The sequence below is a fragment of the Manis pentadactyla genome, chromosome 4 (genome assembly GCF_030020395.1).
Source record: "Manis pentadactyla isolate mManPen7 chromosome 4, mManPen7.hap1, whole genome shotgun sequence".
Classification (NCBI taxonomy): domain Eukaryota; kingdom Metazoa; phylum Chordata; class Mammalia; order Pholidota; family Manidae; genus Manis; species Manis pentadactyla.
In genome coordinates this window covers 13,737,894-13,752,489 of record NC_080022.1, presented here as the reverse complement: position 1 = coordinate 13,752,489, position 14,596 = coordinate 13,737,894, and the positions used below count along the sequence as shown (strand labels likewise).

General features: G+C 39.2%; 1 protein-coding gene across 7 annotated transcripts in view; it reads left to right on the top strand.

Moving 5' to 3' along the window:
* UBR4 (ubiquitin protein ligase E3 component n-recognin 4) overlaps positions 1–14,596 on the top strand; it is a 127,396-nt gene that overhangs the window by 12,039 nt on the left and 100,761 nt on the right. For all 7 annotated transcript variants that reach the window (XM_036914457.2, XM_036914461.2, XM_036914458.2 and 4 more), the window contains exons 9-17: positions 2,475–2,599; positions 3,206–3,265; positions 3,372–3,562; positions 6,732–6,831; positions 6,966–7,103; positions 7,543–7,660; positions 8,464–8,651; positions 9,587–9,746; positions 9,865–9,950. In XM_036914457.2, the coding sequence (XP_036770352.2) occupies positions 2,475–2,599; positions 3,206–3,265; positions 3,372–3,562; positions 6,732–6,831; positions 6,966–7,103; positions 7,543–7,660; positions 8,464–8,651; positions 9,587–9,746; positions 9,865–9,950 (1,166 nt within the window). The remainder of the gene's footprint in view (positions 1–2,474; positions 2,600–3,205; positions 3,266–3,371; positions 3,563–6,731; positions 6,832–6,965; positions 7,104–7,542; positions 7,661–8,463; positions 8,652–9,586; positions 9,747–9,864; positions 9,951–14,596) is intronic.

Here is a 14,596-nt window from a genome sequence, read left to right as displayed (position 1 = left end):
CCAGGAGATCCTACTTTCTCCCCTTGTACTCAGTCCCTTCCCCCAAGGATCACCTAGTATCTCACTAGGTGAAATGGGGTCTCAGTAAAAATCTCATAAATCATCTATTCTGCAACTGCTGGCATCAAGCTATGTGCACATTTCATTTCATAGTATGTGCAGGTAGTGTTTGTTGTGTAAAAAAGGAAATGCCAAGTGCTGTTGGGTTATTGAGATGAACAATACGTAATCCCTGCCCTCAAGGAGCCAACATCATAACAATGGAGAACAATAGGACCACATAGTATAATATAAGATGGGAGATGATACCGTCAATGAGAGAAGTACAGAAAATGATTGGCACACAAATAAGGGAGAGATTGAGTCTTGCTGAGGGAGCAAGTGTGAGAAAGGCTTCGTGGAACAGGGTAGTATACGTTTATACTGATTAATGTAATGAATGTTATTCTTTATGCTCCCACAAAATCCCCTCTCCCTGTTGATCATGCTGCCTTGGAAGTGGGGCCTGACAGCTGGTGTTTACTTGCTCTTAAGTTATTGTTACAGTGACTTTTTAACCAAATTCACTGATCTTTGGTTTTAAACACCATAGTTCTGGTACGTCTTGGAAGGCATAACAATTTCTGATGTTTACATGGTTCTGTAAGCAAAGATTAGAACGGTCTTGGAAATCTGGCCTTGGGAGCACCAAGAAATTGCTGATTATCTCCCAGCATTCTTTAAACAGCTTTATTTTTGAACATCTGTGTAAATAATAATGTAAAGATAAGGGGCCTTCATTTGGGAAAGTCAGTGTTCATGAAAGAGTTTTGTTGATGTATCTTGTAGGGCAGGTAGCATTTCAGCGTGGCTATTCCTAGGCAGAGGTAAAAGCAGGACCAAAATTATCCCAGAATTGAGAGGAACGTACTGTGTAAGAGTGTGTGTGTGTGTGAGAGAGAGAGAGAGAGAGAGAGAGAGAGAGAGATTGAGATTAGTGGGTGGGTTTTTTGTACAGCTGGAAGGAAAGTAGGACCCAATCAATCACTGAGGGTTGAGAAATGTAGTCTTAGGTCATATTTGGGTCCATATCCTATAGACAGTAGAGACCATTAAAGATTTTGAAATGTGGTATGAACTGACCTATATTTAGGAAGCACATTTAGGCAGTAGTATGCAGGATATTTTGGTGTGGGGAAATACTGGAGGCAGGGAAATCGGTTAGGAGGAATTTGCAGTCATTCAGTCAAGACACATTAAGGGCCTGAGCTAGAGCACCTGCAGAAGAAATAGAAAGCTAAGGAGACATGTGAGAATGTGCTGGCTCCAAACCCATTTGCAGTGTTTATTTCGTAGTCCTCTGCCTCTGATCTTCGTGTTTTTAAATTTGGGATTTATTAATTTCACTTCTCTGGGAATTTGTTGAGTATCACATGGATACCAGTATACTTAGTCAATAAGGATTAAAGATTCCTTAAAACATTTTAGTTGGATCAAAGATCCCAGATGTCATTTGTTGTTGAAATTTAATCACTTGGGATTTGATTTAAAGAAAGATATTTGGTCTTGATGTCTTTGAGAAATACTAAGTGTGAGACTTTGTTCTCCCATAATCTTAAAAAAATTAAAACAAGTTTTTAATGTTTTAAAATTAATAGATTTTATTTTTAAAGTAGTTTTAGGTTTATAGAAAAATTGAGCAGATTGTAGAGAATTCCCATTTACTCTCTTCTGTATACGATTTCCCTTATTATTAGAATTAATATGCTACATTTGTTATAATTATTGAACTAATGTTGTTATAATTAATGAACTGATGTTGATACATTATTATTAACTGAAGTCCATAGTTTAAGTAGGGTTCCAGCTTTGTGTCACATAGTAATAGGGGTTCTGACAAATGCATAGTGTCATGTGTCTGTCATTACCATATCATAGAGAATAGTTTCACTGCCCTAAAAATCCTGTGTTCCACTTTGTAATCACCACCCCCTTCCCACATCCCTAGGACTACCGCTTTTTACTGTCTCTATAGTTTTAACTTCTCCGGAATGTCACCTGGCTACAATCAGTGATATAGTATGAAGCCTTTTCAGGCTCGCTCCCCCTGCTTAGACTATGCCTTTAAGGTTCCTCTGTGTCTTTCTGTGGCTGGATAGTTCATCTCTTTATTGCTGAATGATATTCCTTGTATAGATGAACCACAGCTTATCCGCTCATTGAAGGCTGTATTGATTGCATCCATTTGTTAGCAATTATGGCTAAAGCTACAATAAATATTCATGTGAAGTTTTCAGGTCATTTGGGTAAGTCCCTAGGAGTGTGATTGCTGGATTGTATGGTAGCACCATGTTTAGTCTTGCCCTTATGGGATTTACTTTCAGGAATCAGGTCATGGACTTGCTTGTGGGTGGGTTGCGTTTTTCTGTTTTCGTTTTGGTGGATTCTTGGGATTTCGGTGCCACGATTGGAATCTGTGCATCTTTTTTTTTCAGGTGTGAGTGTGGCAACTTGCATGGCCATCCTTCATGTGGGTAGTGCCCAGCAAGTGCGGACAGGGTCCACAAGCTCCAAAGAAGAAGACTATGAGAGTGATGCAGCTACAATTGTCCAGAAATGTGTAAGCCAAGCCTCCAAGGGTATGGGAGCCTGGATCGTTCAAATGAGGGAATGTGGCCAGTTTCAGTTTGTTCTGTGATAGAGGAAAGGATGTGGAGGACTCTCCATGCCTCTTCCCCGTGGGCAGTAGGTCTGAGAGCTAGGCCTTCCGCTTGCTTATTTGGCAGATTGGTTGACTCCGTGAAAACCTTTTCAGCTTTGTGAAGACAGTAGGCCTTGGGCACGATGAGTCATTCAGTCAGCAAATACACTTTGGGCTTCCTGTGTGTCAGGGCACTTGTAGTAGAGATACGCAAGACACCAGATAATTTTAGATAGTGGGAAGTGTATGTAGGACAAGTAAATATGATAGAAAGCAGTCTGATGAGGACTTGGGTGTGTTGCTTTAGACTGGGTAGAGGGAACACCTCTGAGAAGGTGACATGAGCTGAATGAAAAGGGGGAGTTAATGTCATGTGAAGATCAAGGAAAGTGATGGAATTGAATCATTAGAAAGTGACTTGAGAATATTAAGCTCTTCAAGCTAAGTTAATTTGGGTAGGATTTAGCATTTATAATGAAATATGTTGGCTTGCTCAGATTTTTGTGTATGTTTGATATTGGACAGCTTGAAATCTATGATATGATTGGACAGGCTATCAGCAGTTCCCGCCGGGCTGGTGGTGAGGTAAGAAGCATGTCTGTTAAGTTCCTGTCTTGTCTCTAAGATGTGTTCCTGTCTCAACCTATAAGGTCTCTGTGTCCATATTTTTGTTCTGTGCCTTTTTCAACAGCACTATCAGAACTTCCAATTGCTGGGTGCTTGGTGTTTGTTAAACAGCCTTTTCCTCATATTGAACCTCAGTCCTACGGCCTTGGCTGATAAGGGGAAAGAGAAAGATCCACTGGCTGCACTCCGAGTCAGAGACATCCTTTCTCGCACAAAAGAGGGAGTGGGCTCTCCTAAACTGGGGCCTGGAAAAGGGTATGTAGCTACTTGGTTGCTGCTCGTGTTCTGTTTTGTTTTCCTACTGTTTTATATTGATGGGGAGCTAGTGTAAGTCCTACATCAACAGAAAAATTTACCTGCATACCTGTTTGAATTCAACAGCTAATATGATAATCATAGTCTATTAATCTCTACATCATAGCTGTATGATTTTGGATAAATCACTTATTTTCTCTGATTTTTTTTTCCTCATATGTAAGAGGGAGAAGATACATGTGTAGTAAGTATTTTAGGATTTTTATGAGGTCAAATTCAGAAAAAAGAAGTGCTTCCGTTTTGTAAAATGGGCTTGTTTGACTTTGGATTGATTACTCCATGTTGAACCTGTAAAGTGAGGATTCTGTCATGTTCTCCTGGTTTGCTTCCTTAACACAGTTGCTGCTGTTTTGATGAAGTCTGGACAGTAAGTCCTGCTTGCTGGGAAAGAAGTTAGAGATAGGACTTTGGGGCTGTTCATGGTTTTATTTTCTAAGGCCAGGCATTTCTGGATTTTATTTATTCCTTCAGTCCCTGCCATCTACTAGGCTGTCTCTGGGTGTTGGGGATATAGCACTTACCAGAGCAATGCCTTTGCCTTTATGGGGCTTATTTCCTAACTGGAGCAACAATGAACAAAGATACTAAAAAGTTCCTAATAGGTTATTGTATATCAGTGTTGTGAAGAAAACCAAGCAGAGCAAGAGGCTAGAGAGTGGGGGCTGTTATTTTAGTTAAGATGGTGAAGAAAGGGCTCTGAAGACAAGATGTAGACGACATATATGAGGTGGCAGAGTGAGCCATGCAGATATTTGGGGTAGAATTGGTCAGGTTTGGAGGTGGAAGTATGATTGGCATTTTTAAGTATCAGCAAGGTCAGTGTGGCTCAAGTGGAGAAATTGAGGCCTGAGAGTAGTAGAAAATTAGGTCAGAGAGGTAGTCAAGGACCAGATCACCTAGGGCCAAGTGTAATCTGTAGCTGTTACAGGGCTTTTGACAGGGGAATGATACGATCTCATTTTTTGTTAGTGATCTGAGAACACAGCTGCTGTGTGGAGAATGGACTGTAGGGTCCTAAGACGAGAAGGAGGGAGAAAGGAAGCTAATGCGTTAGTCTAAATGAGCATTGAAGGGGACATGGAATAGGGTGGTGATGGTGAAGGCAGAGAGAAGAGGTCAAATCAGGGTGTGTTTTGAAGGTACAGCTGACAGGATTTGCTAGTGGCTTGGATATTGAGTACGAAAGATAATGACATCAGAATTTTTTGGCATGAGCAACCAGGCTATGTAATTCACTGAGATAGGGAACACAAGCTTAAGACTGGGTGGGAGGAAGGGAAGGAAAGAATTTAACCTTGGCTGTGGTCAGTTTCAGATGACTGCCACCAGACCTCTGACAGTCATCTGAGATGTGAGGTGTGTTGGGTAGGCAGCTGGGTATGTGAGTCTGGATTTCAAGGAACTAGTCAAATTCTAGGCGTTACGCAACAAATTATTCACTGAAGTATCTTCTCTGTCTCAGGCTCTGTGTTAGTTCTGGAATGCTGTGTTGAACAAAAAGAATAGACACATTCCCAAGAGATATGAAGTTGTTTGTCAAGTTGTTTTTAGGGAGTATTATAATAAGGGCATTTGACCTTGTCAGAGAAGTCAAGGCCGACTTCCCTGAAGAAGTGTTAATTGAGCTGAAATCCGAAATTGACACTGGGAAGGTAAGGCCACAGATAGCAGGCAAAGAAGGGAGGTAAGTGTGTTCCAGAGAGAACAGTGTGTGTGATTTTGTGAGTGTCTGTCACCACTCTTGGCATTGTAAAAGGGAAGGGGAGAGTGCCAAAAGACATTCTTAGAAGTAGCAGTTACATTTTAAAAATGGTTATTGTTTCTTTGCATTTAAAAAGAATGCATGTATGTTGTATAGGTTATAAACCATTACAAAAGAAAAAAAAATCCCAAATTCTCCCACCGAAATTGGTAGACATTCCTCCAACCATTTTTCTGTGCACATATGTAAAATACATGTTTACAAATATAGGATCACTGTTACAAAATATTGTAGACATCTTTTCAGTGACACTGTTACCAATTCTGTGTAAGTTTGTAATGGCTGATGGTGTTCCACTGTATAAATACACCACAGTGAACTGATTACCTTACTGAACACTCATACAGGTTGTTCCACATTTCTTATTATGAGAAACCATGCTTTGATAAACCTTCTAAAACTTAAATCTTTGTGAATTTGTTTAATTATCCCCTTGGGGTAAATTCCTAGAAGTATGATTGTTAGGATAAAGGGCACACTGACTTAAAAATTTGAAATGTTTTGCCAAATTGCTGTCATTTGCATTCCCACTGGCTGTGTGTGCATATACTCATTTCTCTAGGTCCTCTTTTGATAGCCAGTATCAGTAGTCCTTGTGCTTGCTGATCTTAGAGGAGAAAGATGTTACTATATTGCTCTTACTGTATTTCCCTGACTGCTAGTGTGGCTGTGGTCCTCTTCACATTTTCATTGGTCATTTATGATTCTTTAGTGAACTGCCTGTGTCCGTTGCCCCAGTTTTCTCTTGTTGGTTGTCCTTTTTTTCTTTTTGATCTATGAGCTCATCAGATATGAGATACACTGACCCTTTGACACGTGGTCATTTGGACAGAAAGATAAAGTTTTACTCAGATTTAATGTAAAACATTGTTTCTGTTCTCTTCAGTTTGTGTCAAGATGTTTTATAGAAGTTGGTAATTTTTACCTTTTTTCTTCTTGAAAGAATGACTTTTAAAAGTTCAACCAACATTTATTTATTTTTCATTGGAATATAGTTGATGTACAACAGCTAACATTTAAAATGTCAGCATTTTCACATGATCCAATAGCTTTGGATTGATAAGTTTAAATTCCAAAACTCCATGGATTTGAAAGAGTTTCTTGTAGCCCAGGACTTCTTAACCTAAAGCCTGTGGATCCTTAGGCAGTTAGTGAATGTGCTTCAGGGAAGCTGAGCTTCTGAAATTTTATGCAGATTTTGGGTGTTTGTGCAGTTTTTTCCCTCCTGGGGAAAGATCCACAAATTCTGAAAGGACTCTAGGGCCCCCAAATTTGCAAGGTTTGCTGTTTCCGAGGTAGTAATTTGTTGTGAGTTGTCTTAAGATTTGTGTTTCCTTCTCTGTGTAGGCATCAAGGATTTGGAGTGCTCTCTGTAATATTGGCAAACCATGCTGTCAAGCTGTTAACATCTCTCTTCCAAGATCTGCAAGTGGAGGCTCTGCACAAGGTGAGGGATTGTGCTTGGGGAGTCAGCATATTGGCTGCAGGGTTCACTTCTAGGTAAGCTAACTTGAGCTGTCAGATCAGGTTATTTCCTGCTGAGGTGGAACACTAATTCTCTTTTGATGTGGTTACCCTTAGGGTTGGGAGACAGATGGTCCCCCTGCAGTCCTGAGCATTATGGCCCAGAGCACCTCCATACAGAGGATTCAGCGGCTGATTGACTCTGTCCCTCTGACGAACTTGCTACTGACATTACTCTCAACTGCCTACAGAAAGGTCGGTGGGGTCATGCTATCCATAATTTGGAAAAGCGTATACGATACAACCTCTCAAAATGAGTAAGACTAACTCTACATTGTGACCTTTATAAACTCAAGACTTGTGGTAATGGTTTTGAAAGTGAGAGGCATTCTTAAGTAATTGTAAACATTTGAATCAGTTATCAGTGTTGTGAGACATATGGCTACTTGGTGATTTGTGACAATTGGCATGCTGAAGCAAAAACAGAGGTCACAATGGAAACACTTCCTTTTCAATTTTTGCCCATATCTCTGGTTTTGGAATGCTTTTGTAGTATAAAGCAATGAGAGCCCTGAAGGGAACTATTAGGAGAAGTACTTGAATTTAGAAAACCAGAGTAAGACGTGGAAAAAACTTGATGTGAATGAGATCACTTTTGTGATGACCAGTTGTAAAAACCTCACTGTTTTCCTAGGCATGTGTCCTGCAGCGTCAGAGGAAGGGTTCCATGAGCAGCGATGCCAGTGCCTCTACTGACTCAAACACCTACTACGAGGATGATTTCAGCAGCACAGAGGAGGACAGCAGCCAAGGTGGGGCCCTTTCTTTCCTCTCTCCCAGGAGATCAGCTACAGAGTCAACAGTACCCTTCCCAGCTTCCTTTGGTTTCCTATTCACCATTTTCTTTCTCGGGCCAAGCTAGGATACTGATTTTGTGTGCACTCAAAGGTGACATGCTCTTTAAGAGTGAGTTGAGTTGTTGAAGACTGAATGATAGGAACTACTATCAGCAAAGCCCAGATTGCTTTTCATTCCTCTCCCTTCAAAATCAAAATACATCGCAGTTGTTCATATTTCTTTTTGTGTTAAGCCATTTTGTGAACTCTGCTCTGAGCTTTTCTAGTGACACTCAAAAGGTCACATGTGAGGAGCTCGGTTTGGCTGTTGTAATAGATTTGTGGCTTGGGGAAGCCCAAGGACTCGGGACTATGGAAGTGAATAGCAGGGCGGAACTCACATTCCCTCCTGCCTTAGTTTGGAAAGAGAATGAATCAGATAAATATCTTAGCTTCTTTATAATCAGGTTTGTGGAAGCAGTGTACAGTGTTGTGAAAAGGATGGTTCTTGAGATTTATAGTTGATAGACAAGTAAACATTTGCTCTTGAAGATATTTGGTTTGCTGCCAGTAAAATAAAGTGAGGTTGTTGGCTCCTTAAAAAAATGTCAGTTTTACTGACATACAACTTATATATAACAAAATGTTCCTATTTTATGTATACATTAAATACATTTTGACAGATTTATTCACCTGTATTGATTTAGGCACTTTTATAAAGCAGGTGTACTAAAAAATGTTTTTAAAATGTGTCATTTTTGTTATTTTTCTCTGTTCAGATGACGACAGTGAGCCTATTTTGGGACAGTGGTTTGAGGAAACCATCTCTCCCAGTAAAGAGAAAGTGGCACCTCCACCTCCTCCCCCGCCCCCTCCTCTGGAGAGCTCGCCTCGAGTTAAAAGCCCCAGTAAGCAGGCTCCTGGTGAGAAGGGCAACATTTTGGCTAGTCGAAAAGATCCTGAGTTGGTAAGAGTGGATTTCTGAGGTTTAGGGAAAGAGGGGTATAAAAAGCAGATCATTTGAACTAAAACATTTTGTAGGTTGGATAATGGATACTGTAATGTTTTGAATATATTTTTTCTTAGGACTCAAGTGTATTGTATTTAATTAAATAACTTGTACTCTTGGCTTGTTTCTCTGAGGGCTAGTAATAGCTTTTAGAGTTAGACAGTTGAGTTTGAATCCTCTTACCACTTACTACTGGCTTTGTGATTTTGGCTAAAAATCAGAACTTCTGCAAGCCTCAGTTTTGTCTCCTATCATATGGGAATGATTGTATTTGCCTCTAAGGGTGTTGTGAAGAATTAAAGAGATCTTAGCATAGGTCTGGCACATCATAAGTGCTTGCTAACTATTCGCTCAACCGATATTTATTGATGATGTATTGGGTGTCAGTCCCTGTTCTGAAGCTAAATCAGTAAACAAGTCAGATACAGTCCTTGTTTTCATACAGCTTAGTCAGTTAGGGTGGAGATATAAAACATTTATATAATAATACAATATAATTTTAATAGAAAAGTTAAGATCTGAGAATTCTATGTGTATAATGGTAATATAGACTTCAGAATTGAATATACTGATCATGTCCTAGAGCTGGACAAATAAAAGACCTTAGAGGAGTGAGAGAAATGAGTCAGTCTATTTGGAAATTCTCTGTCTTCATACAATATTTTGTGAAGTGTCTTGTAGTAGCTTACCATTTTGTGTAACTGGTAGAATTAAATGGGAAGGACTATTGTAATTAAATGTAATCCCAGGGTAGGTGATTTAAAATCTGATTCTTTAATTCATTGTGTTTATTGCATGAGGTCTATAGGCATATTTTATTTCCTATTTGTGTTGAGGATTTGGAGGAGCTCTAGGATTTGAACCTGATAAGAGCATTTTTGTGTTCTTTTTAGTTCTTAGGTCTGGCTTCCAACATTCTGAACTTCATTACCTCTTCCATGCTGAACTCCCGGAACAATTTTATCCGAAACTATCTGAGTATATCTCTTTCAGAACACCATATGGCCACCCTGGCTAGTATCATTAAGGAGGTGGACAAAGATGGACTCAAGGGTTAGTAGACAGGATACATGCCTGGTGGATTTTTGCTAATGGAGTTTGGCTGTTGGCCGGGTGGTGTGACGCATCAGGTAGCTGCCTGTGTAATTGGTTTTCCCCGTTTGTTTTCAAGGCTCATCAGATGAAGAGTTTGCTGCCGCTCTGTATCACTTCAACCACTCCCTGGTGACTTCTGACCTGCAGTCACCTCACTTGCAGGTGTGTGTGCACTGTGACAGTTCAGGTCAAGAGCTCTCTGCAACAGCTCTCAACAGGTTGTGGTGGTTCCTGTTGCTAAGGAACAGTTTGTCATGGGATCCCTTACTGGAAGGAATGCTTAGGGATTATTCTAGTATGTCCCTCTGCCTTAATTAGGATCATTTCAAGAAAAAGAGTATGTGTCACTCAGTAAGCTTAAAGAAAAGGTAACACCATAAAAATAAACAATTTCTGATGATTATTCTAGTATTAAAGTGGACAAAATAGACCAGAAGGCAGTTTACACAAAACTAAATGTAAATGGCCAACAAACATAGGAAATGTTCAGTGTCATTAGTAAGCCAAGAAATACAGGTTAAAATGTGTGTTTTAAGAGAGTCAATCAAATTTTAGGAGATAGATGCTGTCATATGCACTCCTGGTTGCAAACCCACCACCAAAATAAAGTCTACGATCTAGATTATAGACTTAAAAATCTTAAGGACTTCTCTCCCCACTGAGGTAGCTGGTATTCTGAATCCTAAACCTCATGTCCTTTATTTCATTAGTTTCATATATATGATATTCCTTAAACTGTAAAATTATTTGATTGTTTTAGCTTTATAGCAAGTGACATTGTGTTCTGTGTAATCTTAGGCTTTCTTTTTCACTTAATATTTAGTGCTATATCACTACAGTGATACAGTGCTATATTCATATACAGTGTTGCATATATTTGTTTCTTTGTTTCGACTCTTGTATGTTCCCTTGCATTTGTGTCGATACCAATTTATTCGTCGCTCTCTGCTCCTGCTCATGGTTGTGTCAGGTCTTACTGCTTTTCCAGGTCTTGCTGTGATCTCTCTTGTACGTGTCCTGTTGTATATAACTGATTTTCTTGGGAATATAACTAGGAGCGAAATTGACAGGTTACAGAGTACGTGACCCGAGACAGGTCATGCCAAACTGCTCTGTGAGGTAGCTGCAGCAAGTCGTGCTCCCACCAGCAACGTGTCAGATATATGTGGATTCACCTTCTCAGAACATTTGGCAATGTCACATTTTGCTAATAGCTTTCTTTTTTTTTTGAGAGGGCATCTCTCATATTTATTGATCAGATGGTTGTTAACAACAATAAAATTCTGTACAGGGGACTCAGTACTCAATGCACAATCATTAATCCACCCCAAGCCTAGTTCTTGTCAGTCTCCAATCTTCTGAAGCATAACGAACAAGTTCTTACATGATGAACAAATTCTTACATAGTGAATAAGTTCTTACATGGTGAACAGTACAAGGGCAGTCATCACAGAAACTTTCAGTTTTGATCACGCATTATGAACTATAAACAATCCAGTCAAATATAAATATTCATTTGATTTTTATACTTGATTTATATGTGAATCCCACATTTCTCCCTTATTATTATTATTATTATTATTATTTTTAATAAAATGCTGAAGTTGGAACTAATAACTTTCTTAACATGGTCAAAGTTAGTGCTTCTCAGTGTTTAGTGTACATAAGGGTCCCTGAGGAATATGATAAAACTGCAGATTTCTAGTTACTGTAATCCCACTTCCTTCCCCTGCCAGTAGAATTTAACTTGGTATATCTCTAATTATTTATACCAAGAATGTTTTGAAAAACTTTGTTACTCTTAAGATTATTTCAGTGGATTCCTAGAATCAAGACACTATTCAAGGGCTTGCACTTACCTCCAAAGGGACGAAATCCAGGTAGCTATTTCATGAGGTTAAAATTGATTCTCATAATCCCAAGTTATTTGAGAAATTCTTAAAAATTTCCCATGTTGTTTAAAGAGATAATTATAAGACCTAGTTATACTTAACTACCATTACATGTTTTTTGTAGGAAAAGGAATATACATTGAGATTAAAGTTGTTGACCCATCTGAGGTGAAGAGAAGGAAATGCTTCAGTTAGTTTATTGCCGACAGTACCTTCTCAGACTGTATATGGTCATGGTGTCTTGCCAAAGTTATCAGCTCCTTGCCCAGATCTAAGTCTATTTAGGGAAGTTTCAAAATTCCCAGTTTCAGCCTTTTTCCACCTAAACTTGTCCAAATAATGGGGAAGAAATATTTTTCTCTAGATAATAGGAGTTAAGACTCATAATAATGTTGCCTTCTTAGCATTTAAAAAATAATTATAGACCTTGTGTGGACATGCAACCTGGCTGCCCATAACTACTGATGTCATGCAGAGGAAATCCTCAACCTCTCTTTTCATTCCATCTCCAAACATAAGACTTGAAATTCTTCCCCGATTTCATTGCTATGATGGAAGAAGGTGAAAGATGGTCAGTGTAAGCTCACTATCTGCTGTTGAGTCCCCTTACCTGGATACTGTTTCTTTGGGTCCTGTGGAAAACTGCTTTACCAAGGTCACCCCCTTACATTGCAAGACTCACAAAGTATCCTCTAAGGGAGGTTAATAAAGTGTACCTCAGTCTATGTAAGTTAACAAATCTAAGTTACATCTTAAAAACTGTCTTGAACTGTCAGGGTTATAAAGAACTATAGCTCTGACTTAGTAAGACCAGGAGGTCTATACCCTTCTTATAGAAGAAATTGAAACATACTTTTTGATGACTTTTGAACATCTTGGGAAGAGGACTTTCTGCTATAAGGCTGTGTGCTTTGTTGGCTTGGCCCTTATGTTCTTTCTTTCAAATTTGTTTAAGGCAGTCTGTTAAGGTGATTTGTGTCTTCTGAAGTCAAATTATAAATAGGCTCTTGTCTGTTTTCAACTGGCATTGTGCCCCATTGGTCATTGGTGATTAAATTTCTAGCCCTGCTCCCCTCCCTGGAATTCTGGGATGGAGCTGAAGGGTCCAGCCTTCTAATCACGTGGTTGGTTCCTCTGGCAACCAGCTCCCATCCTGAAGCTATCTGAGGGCCCAAGAGGAGTCACCTCACTAGCATGAACTCAGGTGTGGTTGAAAGGGGCTTACTATGAATAACAGAAGATGCTTATCTTATCCCATACTCCAGAAATTTACAAGAGTTTTAGGAGCTCTGTGCCAGGAATAGGACAAAGACCAAACACATTATTCCAAAAATTATGGTAACACCTGGAGTCAGTGTTCAATGGGTACAGTGTTTCAATTGGGCAAAATAAGTTCTGGAGATGGATGGTGGTGACGATTGTACACTGTGTATGTGCTTACTACGACAGAACTGTACACTTAAAAATGGTAAGTTTTATGTTGTTTCATCACAAAGTAAAAAAGAAATGCCTGGCATATGCTACTAGTACCTACTAAATATTAGCTAATATCTTTATTATTTTGTTACTATTACTATTGTTGAACATTATTATATTTAATATTACTTATAACATTATAATAATTTAATATTATTATACTGATCTAGGTTCATTTGGTAAGCATTCATTGAGCACTTACTGTGTGCCAGGTACTGCAGTGTGCACTGACAAAGTCAAGATGACTTGAATTAGTGTGGGATGGGGTCATGAGAACAGGGGAAGATATGGGTGATAAAGGGCCAGTTGTAGAGATCACGGAGAATTGTTTGAATGGGGTAAAGCACATGGAGAGGAAGGAGGCCAAGATATTGCCTGGGTTTAAAATCCAAAAGAGACCAGAAGGATGCTGTTTTGGAGAAATAAGGAAGTTGGAGAGGAGAGCTGTGGGGGAGAAGGAGCAATACTGAGCACTTGGTGGGCTCACTCTGTAATTTAAATCAGCCCAGAGGTTGTATTTACTCATGGGTCACTTATTTCACATTCCCTCAGTGATCTTTGGGTTCTATAGGTACATGCAGCACACAATTTGCCATTTCCTCCCTGTTTTTAAAAACAAATGAGTCAGTGTCAGCTACCAGCTCTACTTTCTTTCAGTCTCTTATGGTGGGCCGGCCGTGAAGCTGTCTTGCAGTCTAGAAAATTACAGAGCAGAGTATGAGGCTTTCCTTTAAGGAAGGAGTGAGCTAAAGGGCCATGAGCATAGGCCTTATCAATGTGATTGTATTGCTTCCTTTGTCAGTAAGCTGAATTTTATAGCCCTTTCAATCAAATGAGAACAATCTGTACATTATATACAAGAAATGTATGAAAGAATTGTATACGTGAAATGTATACAAGAATGGTATGTTGTATGTTAATGCTTTTAGTTTTATCACTATTGCTACTGTTAAAAAATCATTTTAAATATGAAATTTTAAAGTGTTAGTGGGATGATGTCTAGAAAATAGTTGGAAATGTGAATCTGAAATTCAGGAGTTAAAAACTAAAATTGATACTAGAGCTTTGGGAATTACTGCTAAGAGAAATCTGTTGAAGTAGAAACAGTGCTATGATGGAGAACAGCAAGAGAGGCAAAGGCTGAGGCTGAAACCCCAGGAATGCTAGAGCCAAGGAGGGCTGGACAGAAGGCACTCGGAGCAGTTCAGGCCAGAGCTTTGTGGCTTACTTCTTAGAAAGTCAGTTCCACGTATTTAAAACTAATAAAAGTTGGAGCAATAGAGAAAACAGGTTCCTGAGAAATGTTGCAGCTTGTGTTTATGGCTCTGAGGCCTAAAAAACTGACACCAAGAACACAAGAACTGACATAAAACAAAAACCTTGCTTTAAAATTATTGTATAAGTCACATTATAAGAAATATATGTTAAACATAATCCTTT